Source organism: Pyxicephalus adspersus, chromosome 6 (genome assembly GCF_032062135.1).
Source record: "Pyxicephalus adspersus chromosome 6, UCB_Pads_2.0, whole genome shotgun sequence".
Taxonomy (NCBI): Eukaryota; Metazoa; Chordata; class Amphibia; order Anura; family Pyxicephalidae; genus Pyxicephalus; species Pyxicephalus adspersus.
The window spans coordinates 19,846,668-19,862,170 of NC_092863.1; the positions used below are offsets into that span (position 1 = coordinate 19,846,668).

General features: G+C 36.6%; 1 protein-coding gene across 1 annotated transcript; it reads left to right on the forward strand.

The window, feature by feature from the left end:
- Positions 1–837: 837 nt before the first annotated feature.
- SP6 (Sp6 transcription factor) lies at positions 838–15,249 on the forward strand. Its single transcript, XM_072413737.1, has 3 exons — positions 838–1,284; positions 1,834–1,868; positions 12,298–15,249. The coding sequence occupies exon 3, from the start codon at positions 12,328–12,330 to the stop codon at positions 13,351–13,353; it is 1,026 nt and encodes a 341-aa protein (XP_072269838.1). The 5' UTR covers positions 838–1,284; positions 1,834–1,868; positions 12,298–12,327; the 3' UTR covers positions 13,354–15,249.
- The last annotated feature ends 254 nt before the right edge of the window (positions 15,250–15,503 follow it).

Here is a 15,503-nt window from a genome sequence, read left to right on the forward strand (position 1 = left end):
AACCCCATAAACCATGCATCAAATGGAATTTGGAGTAAATGTATTACTTTCTATGCCTATTCCCGTACTGGGTCAGTGGCCCTGATTCAATAAAGTTCTCCAAGGCTGGGAAGAATACACTTTCATCAGTGAAGCTAGGTAACCAGCAAACCTGGAATAGATTTCCTAAAACTCAGGCTATTTGTTAGCAAATATTTTCAATCCTGGACCAGATCCGTTCCAGGTTTGCTGGTTCACCCAGCTTCACTGATGAAAGTGTATTCTCCCCAGCCTTGGAGAACTTTAATAAATGATGTCCAGTGACTCTAAAAGTGTGCTCTAAAGATGCCAAGGCAACAGCTCCACAGTCAGGCAAATATTATTCTTCGATTGAGAGGACAGCTCCCATGGGCCAGGATAGCTCATGCATTTCTCCCATGACAGGTCTTTTTTACAATATTCCGTCAGGGATTGTTCCGGATTGCCATAACCTGACTTGATCAGGTAACTTTCAGGTTATTAAAATAACGTGTATTATATGTGTGGCATTGTGTGTGATCGAAGTCTTTATTCCTTCCTGAGGTCTACATCCTGCAGACTGTCAGGCGCTTGTGACTTCCTCCACTAATGTATATCTCCCAGGTAATCCCACAAATCCCTCTTCCTTTCTTGTGTGCTTGAGCTGTCTGCCGGCTGACACACCCCTCCTTTTAACAAGTAACTTCACAGGGTGAAGCCATGCCAGCTGGGTTGTTTTCTTGCATCAAATGGTTAAAGTTATCACAGAAGGGAGGAGGAGCTGGCTGGGAAATAAGGCAGAGGTGCAGACAGGAAAAGTTTAGGTGTGTGAGAGGAGTATTCTGGGTCTGAAGACATTACAGGAGCTCCATGGGATAAGACCAAATATTGCTGCTTTTTGGAGGTGTCAAGTGGTCAAGCCAGATAGCTCAAGCTACCTTCATCGCCACTAACCTGAGAATGTCCCCAGGCTACCTGTCATTAAGGCTAGATTACCTTTGCCAGTAAAGGTCTCTATGGATGTTTACCTCTGTGGACCTAAGTAAACACCTAATCTCTTTTTTTGGTGTTGTTGAAAACTTTTGTTTCTGGACATATTCCAACTGTCAAGTACCATTTATCAGGTGGACTTCAGATCTGACAAAAGATGAACTTTCGCTACAGTAATTGTAGACACAAATGTTCAGCTTCCTGATTAGTTGATTGCCCAGAAAGGACAAGCCTGCTGCCCACTCAGCATCTTTTAGATAAAACTTTTATGGCCAAGGTCAAGATTGGATTGTGAAGGTGAGTGTTGTACTATGGTAAGGATGCATTTCAATTTTGTATCGGATAAAGAAAATAGGTTTTCAGCAATAAGTCTTCTTCTTTCGACAAATAATGAAGGTTAATTTCTTGGACCCAAGTTGATCCACTCTAATTTATAGCAGTAAGAAATAACGTAAGAATTGGGGAACATTTACCTAAGTATAATCACAGTAATGTGTTTTTTATATACCAAAACTATTTTAAAATATAGGATTCTAAAGTTGACTTGGTTTATTTTTAAAATTGAAGATAGAAAATTAGAGTAGTATTGGAGATGTTTCTCATGGTGACCAATCAAAGGATCTTTAATTGAAACATAAAGCAGTTGCTATTGGTAACAAATCACATTTTGTATAATACAGATTAAGGTTTCATGCTAAATACCAAGGTTTGCTAATAGTCATTAGGAACAAAAGAATACTTTATTATAAAATATTTTTTTAAAATTGATATAGACAGCAATATTTAAATCTTCTTTAAAAATGTCAAAGAGTGAATTTTGTATTTTTTTCTCTTTTTTTTCTGCAGAATCTGGTTTATTGAATAACTCGACATTTCATAAGGTATAGTAAATCTGACCTCACATGTACAATCTCCAGTTAATTTATGTAGTAGGAGAATCTGCATAAATAATTGACTATATGTCCAGTCTGGTAGCCTCATGTACTAAATAGCTGTTGTTACCATCAGGTTGTACAACCTGTTAGATGAAACTAACCTGTCTTTAAATTACAATATTGTTCAAAAATGGAAAAATAGGCAAAAAAGGAGATCATAAAAAATAAAATAATCTAACTGAATGTTTAAAGTGATCTAACACAACAATTACAAATATTTTGCAGTATTTAGGAAAGAATTTTCTCGGTTTAAAATGGATTTTTAATAATTTCAGAACAAAGTTTGACTATAAATAAGAAAAGAAAGATTACTAAAAAATAGAAATAAAAATAAATGGGTGGAAGACAAGGAAAAAAAAACAGACAGGCAGAGAAGAAAAGGGTTGCTTGGGACTTACATTTACATATCTTAACCTAGGTGAAGACTTTTAAGAAATGATATTTTGACACATAATTAGGCCAAAGATTCTGATACTTGGGGTTTTCCAAATCTTTTTGATCCATGATAACTTTTGGTTAATAGGATGTAAATCAGATGTTGAAATTTGCTATTTTGTAGACAGCTTCCATTTACTTGGTTTTGGCCTTTTGTTATAGTAAAATAAATTCTTGTATTTTTTTCCATTGAATCCATTGAATGAGCTTTACATGTTGGCCTTGATGAATTCTATTTTGTTCCCTGAAAATTTGCTGTGGCTATTGTTTATTATTTGATTTTGGTATTTGGTAATAAAAATGCATTATTGACAGTACCCAAGTATGTGTGCCATTGGTCAGCATTAGTCTTGTCCTATTGGAGCCATATATTGATTACCGATTGGCTAGTTTGAAACCCAAATGCCGGCGCTCTGACAGCATTTTATACTATAGGGTTTAAAGTAGTATTAAAAGATAACCATTGCAGGTGCGCAAAGCAGACACACAGTCGTGTTCCCCAACAGGTGTCCCTGTAACAGTTTCCAGTTTTGTTAAGTAGCACAAGGATTTAATTATTCTTCAATGTTTGTTTACTTGAAAAATAACTAAACCTTGAAATTAAAAAAACATTTTTGCTCTGACTCCCCAATATTGCTGCTTCCCTCTTAAGTTAAAACTTTTTATAAAAATTGTAGCAATGTAAATATTGTAATTTTTGTTTACTGATTTGAGATCCACCATTTTTTCATATTATGTGTGCTCACAGATATAACCTTTGAAAGTCATTCAGGGCCACAAAATAAAGAATAGGCTCAATTGGCTGGTCTGAATCTCATTTAAACAAAATACACAAACAATGAACAATTTCGCTAATTTATAAAGCAGCAAATCTAAGCAAATTTTCCAGGTGTATGTTTCTAATGACTGTGATTGATTCACTATCATGATGAAAATGACATGCTTTAAAAAGTTACTAATTTTATTACTACTCCCTATGTACATTCTAACAACCTTTGAGGGGAGAAAAGGACAAATGTGGAGTGATCCTAAATTTATGTAGCATGCATTTATTATGCAGTGTCCCAACATGTATGTGGCATTTGAAAAAAGAATGATTACAGGTCTGCCAATACATGTTTTCAGTGTAGGAAGTACTCCTCAACATTATCTCCTTAATTGATGATTATAATGGGAATCTGAAAGTCGCCTCAAACTAAGAAAATGGGATTGATTTACTAACAGAAAAGGCTGTTTGCCTTGCAAATATTACTTTTTCAAAGCTAACTAAACAATGAGGAGTAGGCTACTTACTGTCTTTTAAAAACTTGTAGTGGTTCTTTAAACAATGATGAAAAGATTTCCCACTATTGATTGATCCTACATAGTTCTGCGACTGATGTCTCTAACCAGGGGACACTATTCTGACCAATATATACCAATGTAACATGGCATTCTTTCCACTGGTCACCAATAAAAAAAGGCGTTTCTTCACTAAACACAAATATAAAGAGAAAGTACAATTTTCCTTTCCCATGTTTTTTTTTTTTTTTGTAAGAAGAAGGGGGTTTCAAGCTATTAGCTCCATGCTAAAGGTTATATTGTACTTTCAACAAAGGATCAATCAATATAAGGATAATTGTTACCTTCTACAGTACTTAATCTTTTGTGGTCCTCTGACCACTTATACAGATTGGGAGCACTCAGTTCAATATTAATAAGAATTTCTAAACACCCATGTATGATTGCCCTGCACCATGATATTTGGTGATTTTAAATTCACCCTCAATATTGGCACTGGTCCAAAACTAATGAGATTAGCTTTAAATATACTTCAACTGAATAAAGAAAAGTCCTATTTTTTTTATGTACAGAGAAATGTATATATTCAACAATATCTCTTTTAAAAGTACTACAGCCCAGCAAACCATTAAGGCCAAGAGTATATAACTTCCGCTGTGTAAGGGTTAGGAATAGGGTTAAATAGCTCGTTGTCTTGTGGGCCACTTCAGATCTCTGTCAGTGTGGGCCCACACTTGATGCACAACAGTTGCTCCAACCTGTAGACGAGAGGTAGGTAAACTCCGGCCTTGAGGCCAGATACGGCCTAGCCAGTGTTCCAGTCAGACCTAACGCCCCCCAGTTATTTATTGTTGGATCCAGCCTAATTGAATTATCGCGTTATTGCGAGTTCCCGCTATATCATCAATATTATAGAGTTCATGCACCGTAACCCTTACTATGTCTAAAGAGCAAATACAACGCGCAGCTTCGAGTCTCCGGAAGGTTGACCTCAAACGCCGTGTCTTCAACGCTGAATGGACTGACGAATTATTCTTTGTCCAACGCAGCAACAACGCCCTGTGTTTAGTGAGCAACAACACCAACCTCATTTACAAGCGGTAGAATCTCAAGGGGCATTGTACGCGCACATGTACAGAGACTACACCGCGGATGAGCGGAAGACTCAGGCTGCTCTCTTACAGTCACGCTTGGAAAGAAACTTTTCCTTGGTCACCTTGTTTCTTCTAACCTAGTATGCCTTCTTGACCTCCTAAAATGGCCTAGTAGTCCAAAAAGTTTGCCGACCCTGCTGTAGACACAGCCATCATAGGAAATCTCCTATTGCTTGCACCCCCTGCTATTCTCTGACAGATGACATAATCTACAGCAAAAAAGTCATCACTGAAAGTGTTGGTTTTGTTTAGAGGTTACAGTAGCAAACTACTATAAAACATAAGGTGGGGGGGGCTTATGTAAAATACATATACCCTAAAGAGTCACCTGCAGTGAATGTTTGATAAATGTCAAATTTACTGCTTTATAACAATGCCCCTAGAGTAGTGGTACTATAGCAGTGTTCTGAAGAGGTCCTGTCCTGGGGGGGCACTGGTATATTATGCTTGGATTTCTAAAGAGATATTGTCCATGGGGTAAGAGGTACATCTGCAGTCTAAGACCTGACTTCTCAAAAGGCCTTTTTTTAGGGTGAATACTAATACAGTGTTGGGCCTGATTCCAGAATAACTCTTTTCCTAGGGTAAAATCCACCTTAGATTAAAATCCTGCGACCTTTATAATGGCTTCTCTACCACTCTAATATGTGTAAAAGTCTCTAAATTTATTTTTTTTAAAAGTAATATGCCTCTCTGTGTTCAAACCACATACATTGGAGTAAACTAGGCATCCCCTTTATTTCTTTTATAATTCATTATTAATAGTTAAAAAACCTAGGGATTAAAGTTTGAGTTCACTTCTACAATGAGTTTAAGGGAACTTCTGAGTGCTGCTGGGAAAGGGAAAGATTAGAATTGGTAAGTAAACTGTACTTTAAATCTGACCACTAGGCTTTTGGACAAATATAATAATAATAAATAATAATAATAAATAATAAACCTGTCACTTAGACCAGCTCTTTTATCCACAGCAATTTATTTTAATGCTTTAGGACTTACCTATTGTAAAAATGTTCATATGCTAGCACGGCCTTTATTTTTGGGGTAGGTTTTTTATGAAGTAGACCTTTTTTTAGTGTTTTCATTTATTTTGGGGGTTATATTGTTTTTTATAGTATGGTGGTAGGACCTTTTTTAACATAGTCAAAAGGGTTATTATGTAAGGGTATTTGCAGTATAAAAGGAAAATTAGGTGCAAGAACAGTTTGCACCTAAGCTACCTGCTGCATCACTCACATACACCATACCCCCATCCACATAGATCAAAAAAATACACTGGTTAGGGCCACATTTATCTTATTTATATTATCCCTGAATAATAATGTCATGCAGTTCTCTTTATCATCTGTGGTCTCAAAATTCCTAATAGGAGTTTAATAGAAATTGGCGAGCATCTGCTGGTCAAAGCATGTGACCCCAATAAAACTAACTAAAAAAATGTAATACAACTATATTATAATGAAGTGCTGAATGCTAAGCACAAAAATTCCCCAACCAAATTTAAGATTCTGTAAAATTTGACTTGTTCTGCAATACCACATACAGTTTTTTTAAAAAACACATACAGCTGGACCATGCCCCATATTGCTGTGCCCAGCTTCTTTTGCTTTTTCTTTGCATTTTGATGTTGATTGGGCAAGATAGTGTTCAGATTTATCTTGGATTTTATCTTTGTTGTGTAATAGGTTCCAACAGGTTGCAACAGGTACCTTGGATAGTCCTCAATTAATTTGAGAAAATATTTTTTTCCTAGACTCACACTTTTATAGGACCACATAAATGAGTAAAATAAGTGCAGGGTCTTTTGTGGTTTGCTGTTACTATTTTTAAGGTTTCATTTTATGCACCTACTAACTTCGATCTGAAGCCATAATCTTAGAAACACCTATCACAGCTATAGAGTATCAGAACCCTCAGAAATACAGTTACTCTATTGAAGACTTAATATTTGTATTCTGTCGTTGTGTATATATAGATATACACTTTATATAAGACGCGTGTGCTGGCGGGAGTTTATTATGAATTAAACTATTATAAATGTTTCGTAGAATAATAGTAGTACTTTTTTTTTTTCAAAATGTAGTACAGACCACACATCCTGAGCCAACTAATGAACTTGCATGTCAAAATTCATATGTCAAAAATCTTAACAGCCTTGCAGGGCATGGTTGCACTGGTAAGGAACATGTGGATTTTCTTGCCACGGCACCAAGCTGGAGAACATATTCAACAATTTTTTAGTAATACACCTTACGCATTTCGCCAAAACCAGAATAATTTTATCTAAATATAATTTTAATAAATGATAAAAAAAAGTGTTTGATACAGTTTCATGGCTATTTCTCATGAATTTCCTGCACGGATGCGTAATCAATCCTACTTTTTAAATTTGTCTAGCCTTTATTCAAACCCCAAACATTTATTCAATAAGCAAAATTTCAATCGCCCCCTCCCCACTTTTTTTGACCATCTAGAAATCTGACAAATGCAGAGACAGTCTTTTGATAATTGTCAGATACAGCAGTCATCCTGTCCACTTTGACCCCTGAATGGCAGCCTTGTGCTCCATAACGTTTAAAATAATTGCTAACTTTTAGTATATACTTCATTTTAAGTTTCTTTAAAGTCTATAACAAAAGTTCTTCAGTTCTCTATGCCACTGCTATATTCTGTTGTAGTAATTATTCTGGTGGGGACCTATTTATTATGGTCACTATTCAGGACACAAGCCAAGGGAATTTTGAAAAGTCTTACAGTGTCAGTAGAACAATATTTGGTAACAGTCAGATGGGGGATTTATCTAGATTTATGTAATGCATCTTTGACATGCAAAATCAAGGAAATTCTCACCAATAGGGTCTTTCCGTGTTCCATGCAAACTAAAAAGTGCATGTAGTTTTGAGCCTACAGTAACATAAAAATATTGTCAGATATGTTAGTATACAATATCCTGATAAATAGACTGGAAATAGTAATGTAGATTTTGGACTAGTATCCCTACTAGTCCAAAATCCACATCAATATTTAGCCATGGTGCATGGGTAACTCTTCCACTTAGGAATGACAGGCATAGAAAAAAATATAAATGCGTGTGTTACTAAAAAAATCCCTTTTTCAAAAAATATCCAGCCTGTCTGTCTTCCACAATGTCAAATTTGAAATGATCTAATGTTTGATATTAAAACAAAGTAAAATCAATGCTATATTTCTATTTAATAAATTACAAAAATTCTCTAGGTGCAAGATACATTTTTTGGGCGCCAGGATCATTTGGCTTTAAGTTTACTGTTGAACTCAAGAATTAGAAGTGTTTATGACACCGAGTAATCCATTGATTTTTGATACCGAGAGACTGAGTCCTAGTTCCAATGTGTTTTGTAAAAAGCAAGAAGGCATTTAGCAGCATTCATCTGCCTAAAAATAAATAATCATTACACACCATATCATGCTGTAAGATTATTAACACACAAAATAACAAATATTAAGCTGCTACTGTATCCAAAACATTTTCTTTTGTTTGGTATTGAGTGGAATCCCTGTTATTGCTCTCTGAGGACTTGTGCAGAGATCTTCCTACACTTTGAGCCTGATTTAATAAAACTGCCCAAGACTGGAGAAAGTAGACTATCATGGGTGAATCTGGGTGATCAAGCAGGATTTCCTAAAATTATTATAAATGTTTTAAACCCTAGATCAGACCCATTCCGGGTTTACTGGATCACCCATGTTCATCCATGACAGTCTATCTTCCCTTTACGTCCCTTTATCTAAATAGGAAATTGGGTCAAATCTCCAAAGCAAAGAACATTTTCAAACAGGGAGAGATGGCAATTAAAAGAAGACCCAGTGTAATTTTACTGTAAATACTTGGGTTGTACGGAGATGGTAGAAAGAATATCTGTTTGACTGATGGGGGGTAAAGGATAATGGAGGAATGAGAGGCAAAGGGATGCTTAGCTAAGAGGAAAAACGGATGAGCTAACTTGTGCTTTGTATGGATTGAGAATGGCTTTCTATGGAGTGAGGGGGACAATCCAATTAGGTGGAAAATTCATGGTAAAGAGGTGTCCTGGCTACTCCATTAAATTTGTCAAAGGGATCCCAAGTCTGGACATATGTTACACATTTTTCATGTCTGTAGATGCACTCATTTCTACATTAGGATGTTCTTATGTGTGTCTTATTGTTCAATCTTGCAAAATAAACATTTTTACTTCTATCCAGTACTTGTATAAGAATGCAGTAAATTGCAGAGGAAGGCTACCCCTGACAGATAAATAGTAGACAGTTCCATCCTTTCATTAAGGTCTGCATTAATAAAGTAAAAATATATCAAGTGTGGAATTCAGATCGCATTCCTTTCACATCCTGACACTCCCACAAAATTAGTTACTATCATTTTAAATGCCACACTTTTCAGTTTTTTCCATGTAGTTGAAGAAATATTCATAGCTCCAAGACGTCTTTTGGAACTTCTGTCTGACTTTCTTTAGTTTACAAAGTTTTATATAATTACAATTTTATATACTTTTTTAGTTATTTATTATTAGTAATGTGTGTCAAATCATTCACAAATGAAATTTTGGTTGCTCTGAGCACCACATCCCTGTAATTCTGTAAATAATTAAATTAATGTAAATAGCATTTTACTATATTTATTTTGTTTATACTTGAGATTTGCAGGTAAAGTGTATACTTGATGATAACTTTTCAGAATAGTATGAGCTCATATACAGAGACACCTCTGTCTAGCTTTTTGTTCATGCACCAGCGTGGGTAGGCCGGCACCATTAAAATATTAATCCTTTATCCATTTATACCCTTTACAAAGCCTATTCATTGGCACATATATAATATATACATTAATAATATCGGTGTCATAAATGCTTTTCTTGATATGAACATGCTTTTATGCATATTGTGACATCTGTAAAGTTGAAAAGGAAATTATTATCAAAAAATCTTTTTTTTTCATTCTAAATCAGTATAAATGCTTTTTGTATTGTTCTGTTTTGACCCCTTACCCCAGTGCAACTGAGTCTTTAGAATCTATCAATATACAATGCACTGTATATGCTGTAGCTTAGAAACACCATGTATTACTTCTTGTAATGTAAAATTAATAAAATAATATAGTTTCCTTTTGAAAAGATAACTGCATGGTATAGGTTTCTGAACCTCCTTTTTTCTATACCTTCTAAATGTGTTTAAATGGACTGTGATAATTACATGTTCCTTAGCTTAACATTCTGTTAAGAAAAGAAATGTATTTGGAGGTATGCATATGTGCATATGTATATATATATATATATATATATTCTACAATATACAGTATGTGTATATATGAGATAGGTGACACATACAAACATTTCTGGTAGTGCACAAGTTAATTCTCTGTTCCCTAGACTTTCTGACCCTAATATCCTTGGGGTCTCTGTCAGCCTCCACATCTAGTTGAAGCTCAGACAATAATTACTGTAATTTGCATTCTGCAGCCCTTTATTACAGCTGCTGGCTCCTTGGATATTTAGGATGAAAGATAAACTATATTTACATTTCCGCTGTATGTTTAAAAACATCTAATCAGAGTGGGTGACGTGGGCTGTCAGTCTGGCAGTTTACAGCCTGGAAGTATTGGTTCCCCAATGATGGCAACAGAATATTTAGAAAGTCTGAATTTTATGGCAGCATATTCCCCATCGAAGGAAGTCCCTACAGGCCATAAGGCATTCGAAACCAAATGGGAAAAATTCAGGTGCCCATACAAATACAGTTTAGAGAACCTAAAGTGGAAATGTCATTGGGTCAGTTGGGGGCAAGAAAAGTAAATAGGAATAGGAATTTGAATTTCCAATTTAATAAATGATTGTATCTGATTAAAAAGTACTGATTAATCCTTTGCTGTAAATGTTTGGTAAATAACCAGGAAAATATAAAAAGAGAATTACTGATTATTTTGGTTCCAATCAGTTATTGATCAGATGTTTTGAAACAATCTTGTACGTATGCGTGCAGTGTTTCAATTACCAAAAATGGGTTGGACAAACTGAAAATTGCCGGAAGTAGATTTATGATTCTGCTGCACGATGCACTATTGGAGGAACGTAAAATTTCAAGAGCACGAAGGGCCCAAGTTAGCATTTAAATGTGGAGGTTGAGGGTAAGATTGTGGTGTAAACTGCTTTACTGAACAATGGGATAGAGAGTTTTAATATACAAGACCAGAGCAGGAACATGAGAATTGCAGTGAACAAAATCGAGGGCAGGAGCAAATTTTCTAATGAATCAGATGTGGCAAATCAAGGTCAGCTTAATTAATATTTCTACTTAAAACAAAAGTTCCTTTTTCTTGGGAAATGTTTTGTTGTGACAGAGCTGCATGCCTCTCCCTTTCTTTAGTTGTTTTATTTTGTTTTTTTCCACGCCCATCAGATATCTAAGTCAAATGCTAGGGAATAAATTAAGAGGATGATTAACCTTTAAGTTTCCAAGCAAGGAGGAAATTACCCCTCACCAAACTAGATCAGTGTGCATAAAATGGACCTACGTGGGACAAGAAACGAGTTAAGTCTGTGATTTTAATATGATGACACCTGAGTTTGGAAACAAACCAAGTACATGCAACCTTGTGTAATGTATCCAAACACCAAAAACGTATATTGCAGCTTGAGAGTATTTGGATGTGATTACATTAGTTTCCCTTTTTTTTTTGCCTCGGAATCCTGCAGACACACTTTCTGTCCCTTAGTGACTATGTCTTAAGAATTCCTCCACAGCTCTTGTCCCACTTACCTTTCTGACCTGGTAAAAAAATACTCCCCCAGCCGCTCTCTCCGCTCCTCCGCTGACCGACAACTGACTTCCTCATTCATAACCTAATCACACACATGACTAAAAGACTTTTTTAGAGCAGCCCCAATTCTCTGGAACAGTCGTCTCCGTCCTTGTCAGCTTGCTCTTACTTTCTGCTCATTTAAAAGAGCACTCAAAACCCATTTTTTCAAAGTTGCCTACCCATTTTCTTCTGTCCTTTGAAACCATCACTTCTTCCCACCACTACATATCTCCCCTCCTATTGTTTATTAATTCCCCCACCTACTAGATTGTAAGCTCTTCGGGGCAGGGTCCTCTCCTCCAGTGTCACTGTCTGTATTCGTTTGTCATTTGCAACCCCTATTTAATGTACAGCGCTGCGTAATATGTTGGCGCTATAAAAAATCCTGTTGAATAATAATAATAATGGGGTCCCTTACATAAAATGTACATACACTAACAAAAAGCATCATAAGCACTGCCTTCCATGTTACCTTAATATGGGAACAAAGATGGGAATTCGAGACAACAGAGAAAATGATAGCTTCTACATAACAAAGACAAATGTAAAAAGTGATAAAACAAATACAAAGTGATAAAACAAAATAGTTACATGCTAGGTGGTGAATAAAACATGCAGATTTTTTTTTACATTTTCTTTATTTCTAACTATGTTCCTATTTTTTTTACAGAGAACCCTTGTCTGCACAACTCTCTCTGCAATGCTGACTGCTGTATGCAGCTCTCTGGGAAACCAACCATCGGAGGCTCCTGGATCTCCATCCACCTCTGAACTTTCCCTAAAAACATATACTATTCCTTCAGAGTCTGATTCTGGACTTCCTCCTCACCAGGACACTGCTCAAGACTCGCCCTATTCTTCTGAGGAGCGTTATACACCATTGTCCTCTGTGCGGTTACCATATCAAACTTTTGCTGGACGGGATTCCTCAGAAACCACATCATTCACTAAATTTTTGCACCCACAACTTGAGATGTCTCATCCATATGAGTCTTGGATGAGACCTCCAGCTCCTGGGGTTCCTGGGGCCCCTGGGGAGGAGAGGGGAGTTCCTTCATGGTGGGATCTTCATGCTGGATCCAGCTGGATGGAAATGCAACCTGGTTCAGGAGGCTTTACAACTCCTTCACCCCACCAAGCCTCCATAGGAGGATATGGCTCTGATCTGTGCATTCCCCCTACACATATGTTGACTCCTGCACCTCATCTTATGGGAACATTGGATTCAACAATGGAACCTCATGCTTCTGATCCAAGTTCAGATTCTTCTCCTCGTCCAAAGGGTGCCAGACGAGCAATGCCACGCAGTGCTGCACAAGCTGCTTGCCGTTGCCCCAACTGCCAAGAAGCAGAACGAGTTGGCTCAAGTAGTGATATAGCTAAGCGTAAAATTATGCATAACTGCCACATACCTGGCTGTGGAAAGGCATATGCCAAGACATCCCATCTGAAGGCACACTTACGCTGGCATAGTGGAGATCGCCCCTTTGTCTGCAACTGGCTGTTCTGTGGGAAGAGATTTACTAGGAGTGATGAGCTACAAAGGCATCTTCAAACCCATACTGGTGCAAAAAAATATCCTTGTCCTTCCTGTAGCCGTGTCTTTATGCGAAGTGATCATCTGACCAAGCACATGAAGACCCATGAAGGTGAAACCAGGGGAACCTCAGAGACAGCTGGCAAGACCAAGAGAGAACCGGATGAGAGCAGTAGTAGCCATTCTTGAAGTCCTTTAATAGGAGATCGCTTTTCACCTTTGCAACTTTATCCAACACATTCAAGAAACATTAGGGCGGACTAGGTTGGTGGTGCGCAGCTTCAATCTTCAAGGACCGCTTAACCAGTTAAAAAAAATTTGAGTCATGAAAAGCCTGTTTTACTTGTTATCCTTAAACATTGAACCATGCGGGTATATATGTATTGCAGAGCACTGCCAATAACTGTGGCACTCCAACACACACATTAATACAGCAATAAAAAGCGAATATTTATTACGCCTGCTTTAAATTGCATACTGTAATGAACCTGCATTCCTGTAAACAATTTGTGACCGGTCCAAATAAAAAAATCACATTTACTTGCCCTGCTCAGTAGGCCGTGATTAGTGAAGTTTAGATTGAAGATTATTTTATGTATTAATTTATTTATAGATAGACAATTGTAGAGCAAGAAATTGGAAGATGGGCCAGTAAATGCAGAAATGTCTGACTGAGTACTATAAAAAATATTGGACAATGGATTGTGGAAAAGGAGAATAAAAAGCAATAAAAAGCTATGTCTGCCTGTAAGCGATGTTTTGTTGACTGCTGTCAAATGAATCAAAGATCTGTTCAGTTTCTTTGGCATCCTAGCAGCTGAACTCAAAGCTTGAGATGTTTCAAAAATGCCTAATCTGTGTACAATTATGTTTTCTTGTCTTTAGGTTTAGAATGTAGTCAAGCTCTCTTCCATTGAATTTCTTGCTGGTCTTGGCTCAAAATCTTTACTGAGATTCAAAATGAAGAAAGCATACCTGAAAACAAAATGTTCAACCATTTTTTTCATTAATTGCAAAGTTACAGCATAACAGAAATGTGCATGGCATTGCACTTTCCCAGCTGATCTGATGAAGGACCGCTTCCCAAAACATATTTCTGTTATGTCCTAGCCAAGAAAGGTGTGTGTGGGGTTAGTACAACATGCCATGCTATATACAATAGAAAAGCAGTCATGAAGACTTGTATAGTTCATTTTTGTGTTCTTACTAACCTATTAAATTGAAATAATTTTTATTTATTATGTTTATTTGTTTTGTTTTAAATGGATTAGAATTGTATTTGCATAGTTATTGTCATGTATGAGTATGTTGTGGATATGTAAAATGTTTTTAGGGCTGCCAATTGGTTTAGCACCAACACTGGTATGTTAGGATTAGCAGTAAAAGAACTTTACACTCTTGGACAACCACTGGCACCTGCTTGGCACCCAAGAATGGTAATGACCAGTAACTGATAGGCTTTTCCAAATGATTGTGCGGTTGGTTGAAAATCCTAGCACAAAGTGGTACTTTTTATTTTTTTACTCAAAACCACTTTTTAATAACTTAGGCTCTTGCAAAAGCTGTGACTGGTGGTTCAAACTCAAGTCTATGGGGCGGCTGCAAGAGCAAACTACTCTTGGACACTATCTGTAATGCTACTGGGGAAAAAAATGGGCTCATTTGTTCCAATATTAACTTTTTTTTCAAGTGGTCTGGTGCAGTAAATCCATGCAGTACTGCTTGAAAAAAACATGCCTTTAAAGAGATTTTTGTTTCCTAACTACTCTATTATTTACCTTTACTGATTGCCTGAACACCAGCAGACCTGTATATTTATTACGCTGCTATCTGTATATCTTGAAATCAATGATCAAAAAAAAAAAAAAGCATTCAACACTTTTGACAGTGTAAGATGATAAGTGATGCCAACCTTAGTGGAGCTCCCCTCTTTCACCACTAAAATACGCGTTTCGCTGTCCTATACAAATTTCACAGCACTTAGAACGAGAGCAAAAGTGCACTTTGAGAACAGTAACATTTAGATTTAACAACAAGCTATTTGCCGCAATGTTGCACCAATCATGCATGGGTTTACAGTCTTAGCTACTGTCAGTGTTGGGATCATCCAACTAAATAGTATTGCACTCCACATGCACCGGACTGCAGCAGATTATCACCAGTGTGCATAGTGCAACTGATGTATTATTCAAAATGACAGCACCCTAAACTGAACAAGGCTAATTTAAATGCAATCATGTTAATTAGTGTAAAAAAGTATGACCTTTTTAAATTGATCCTTTCTTAAACTTTTTTAGTTTCCTTTTACCAGATTGTGGTCTTACAATTGCTCGCCACCT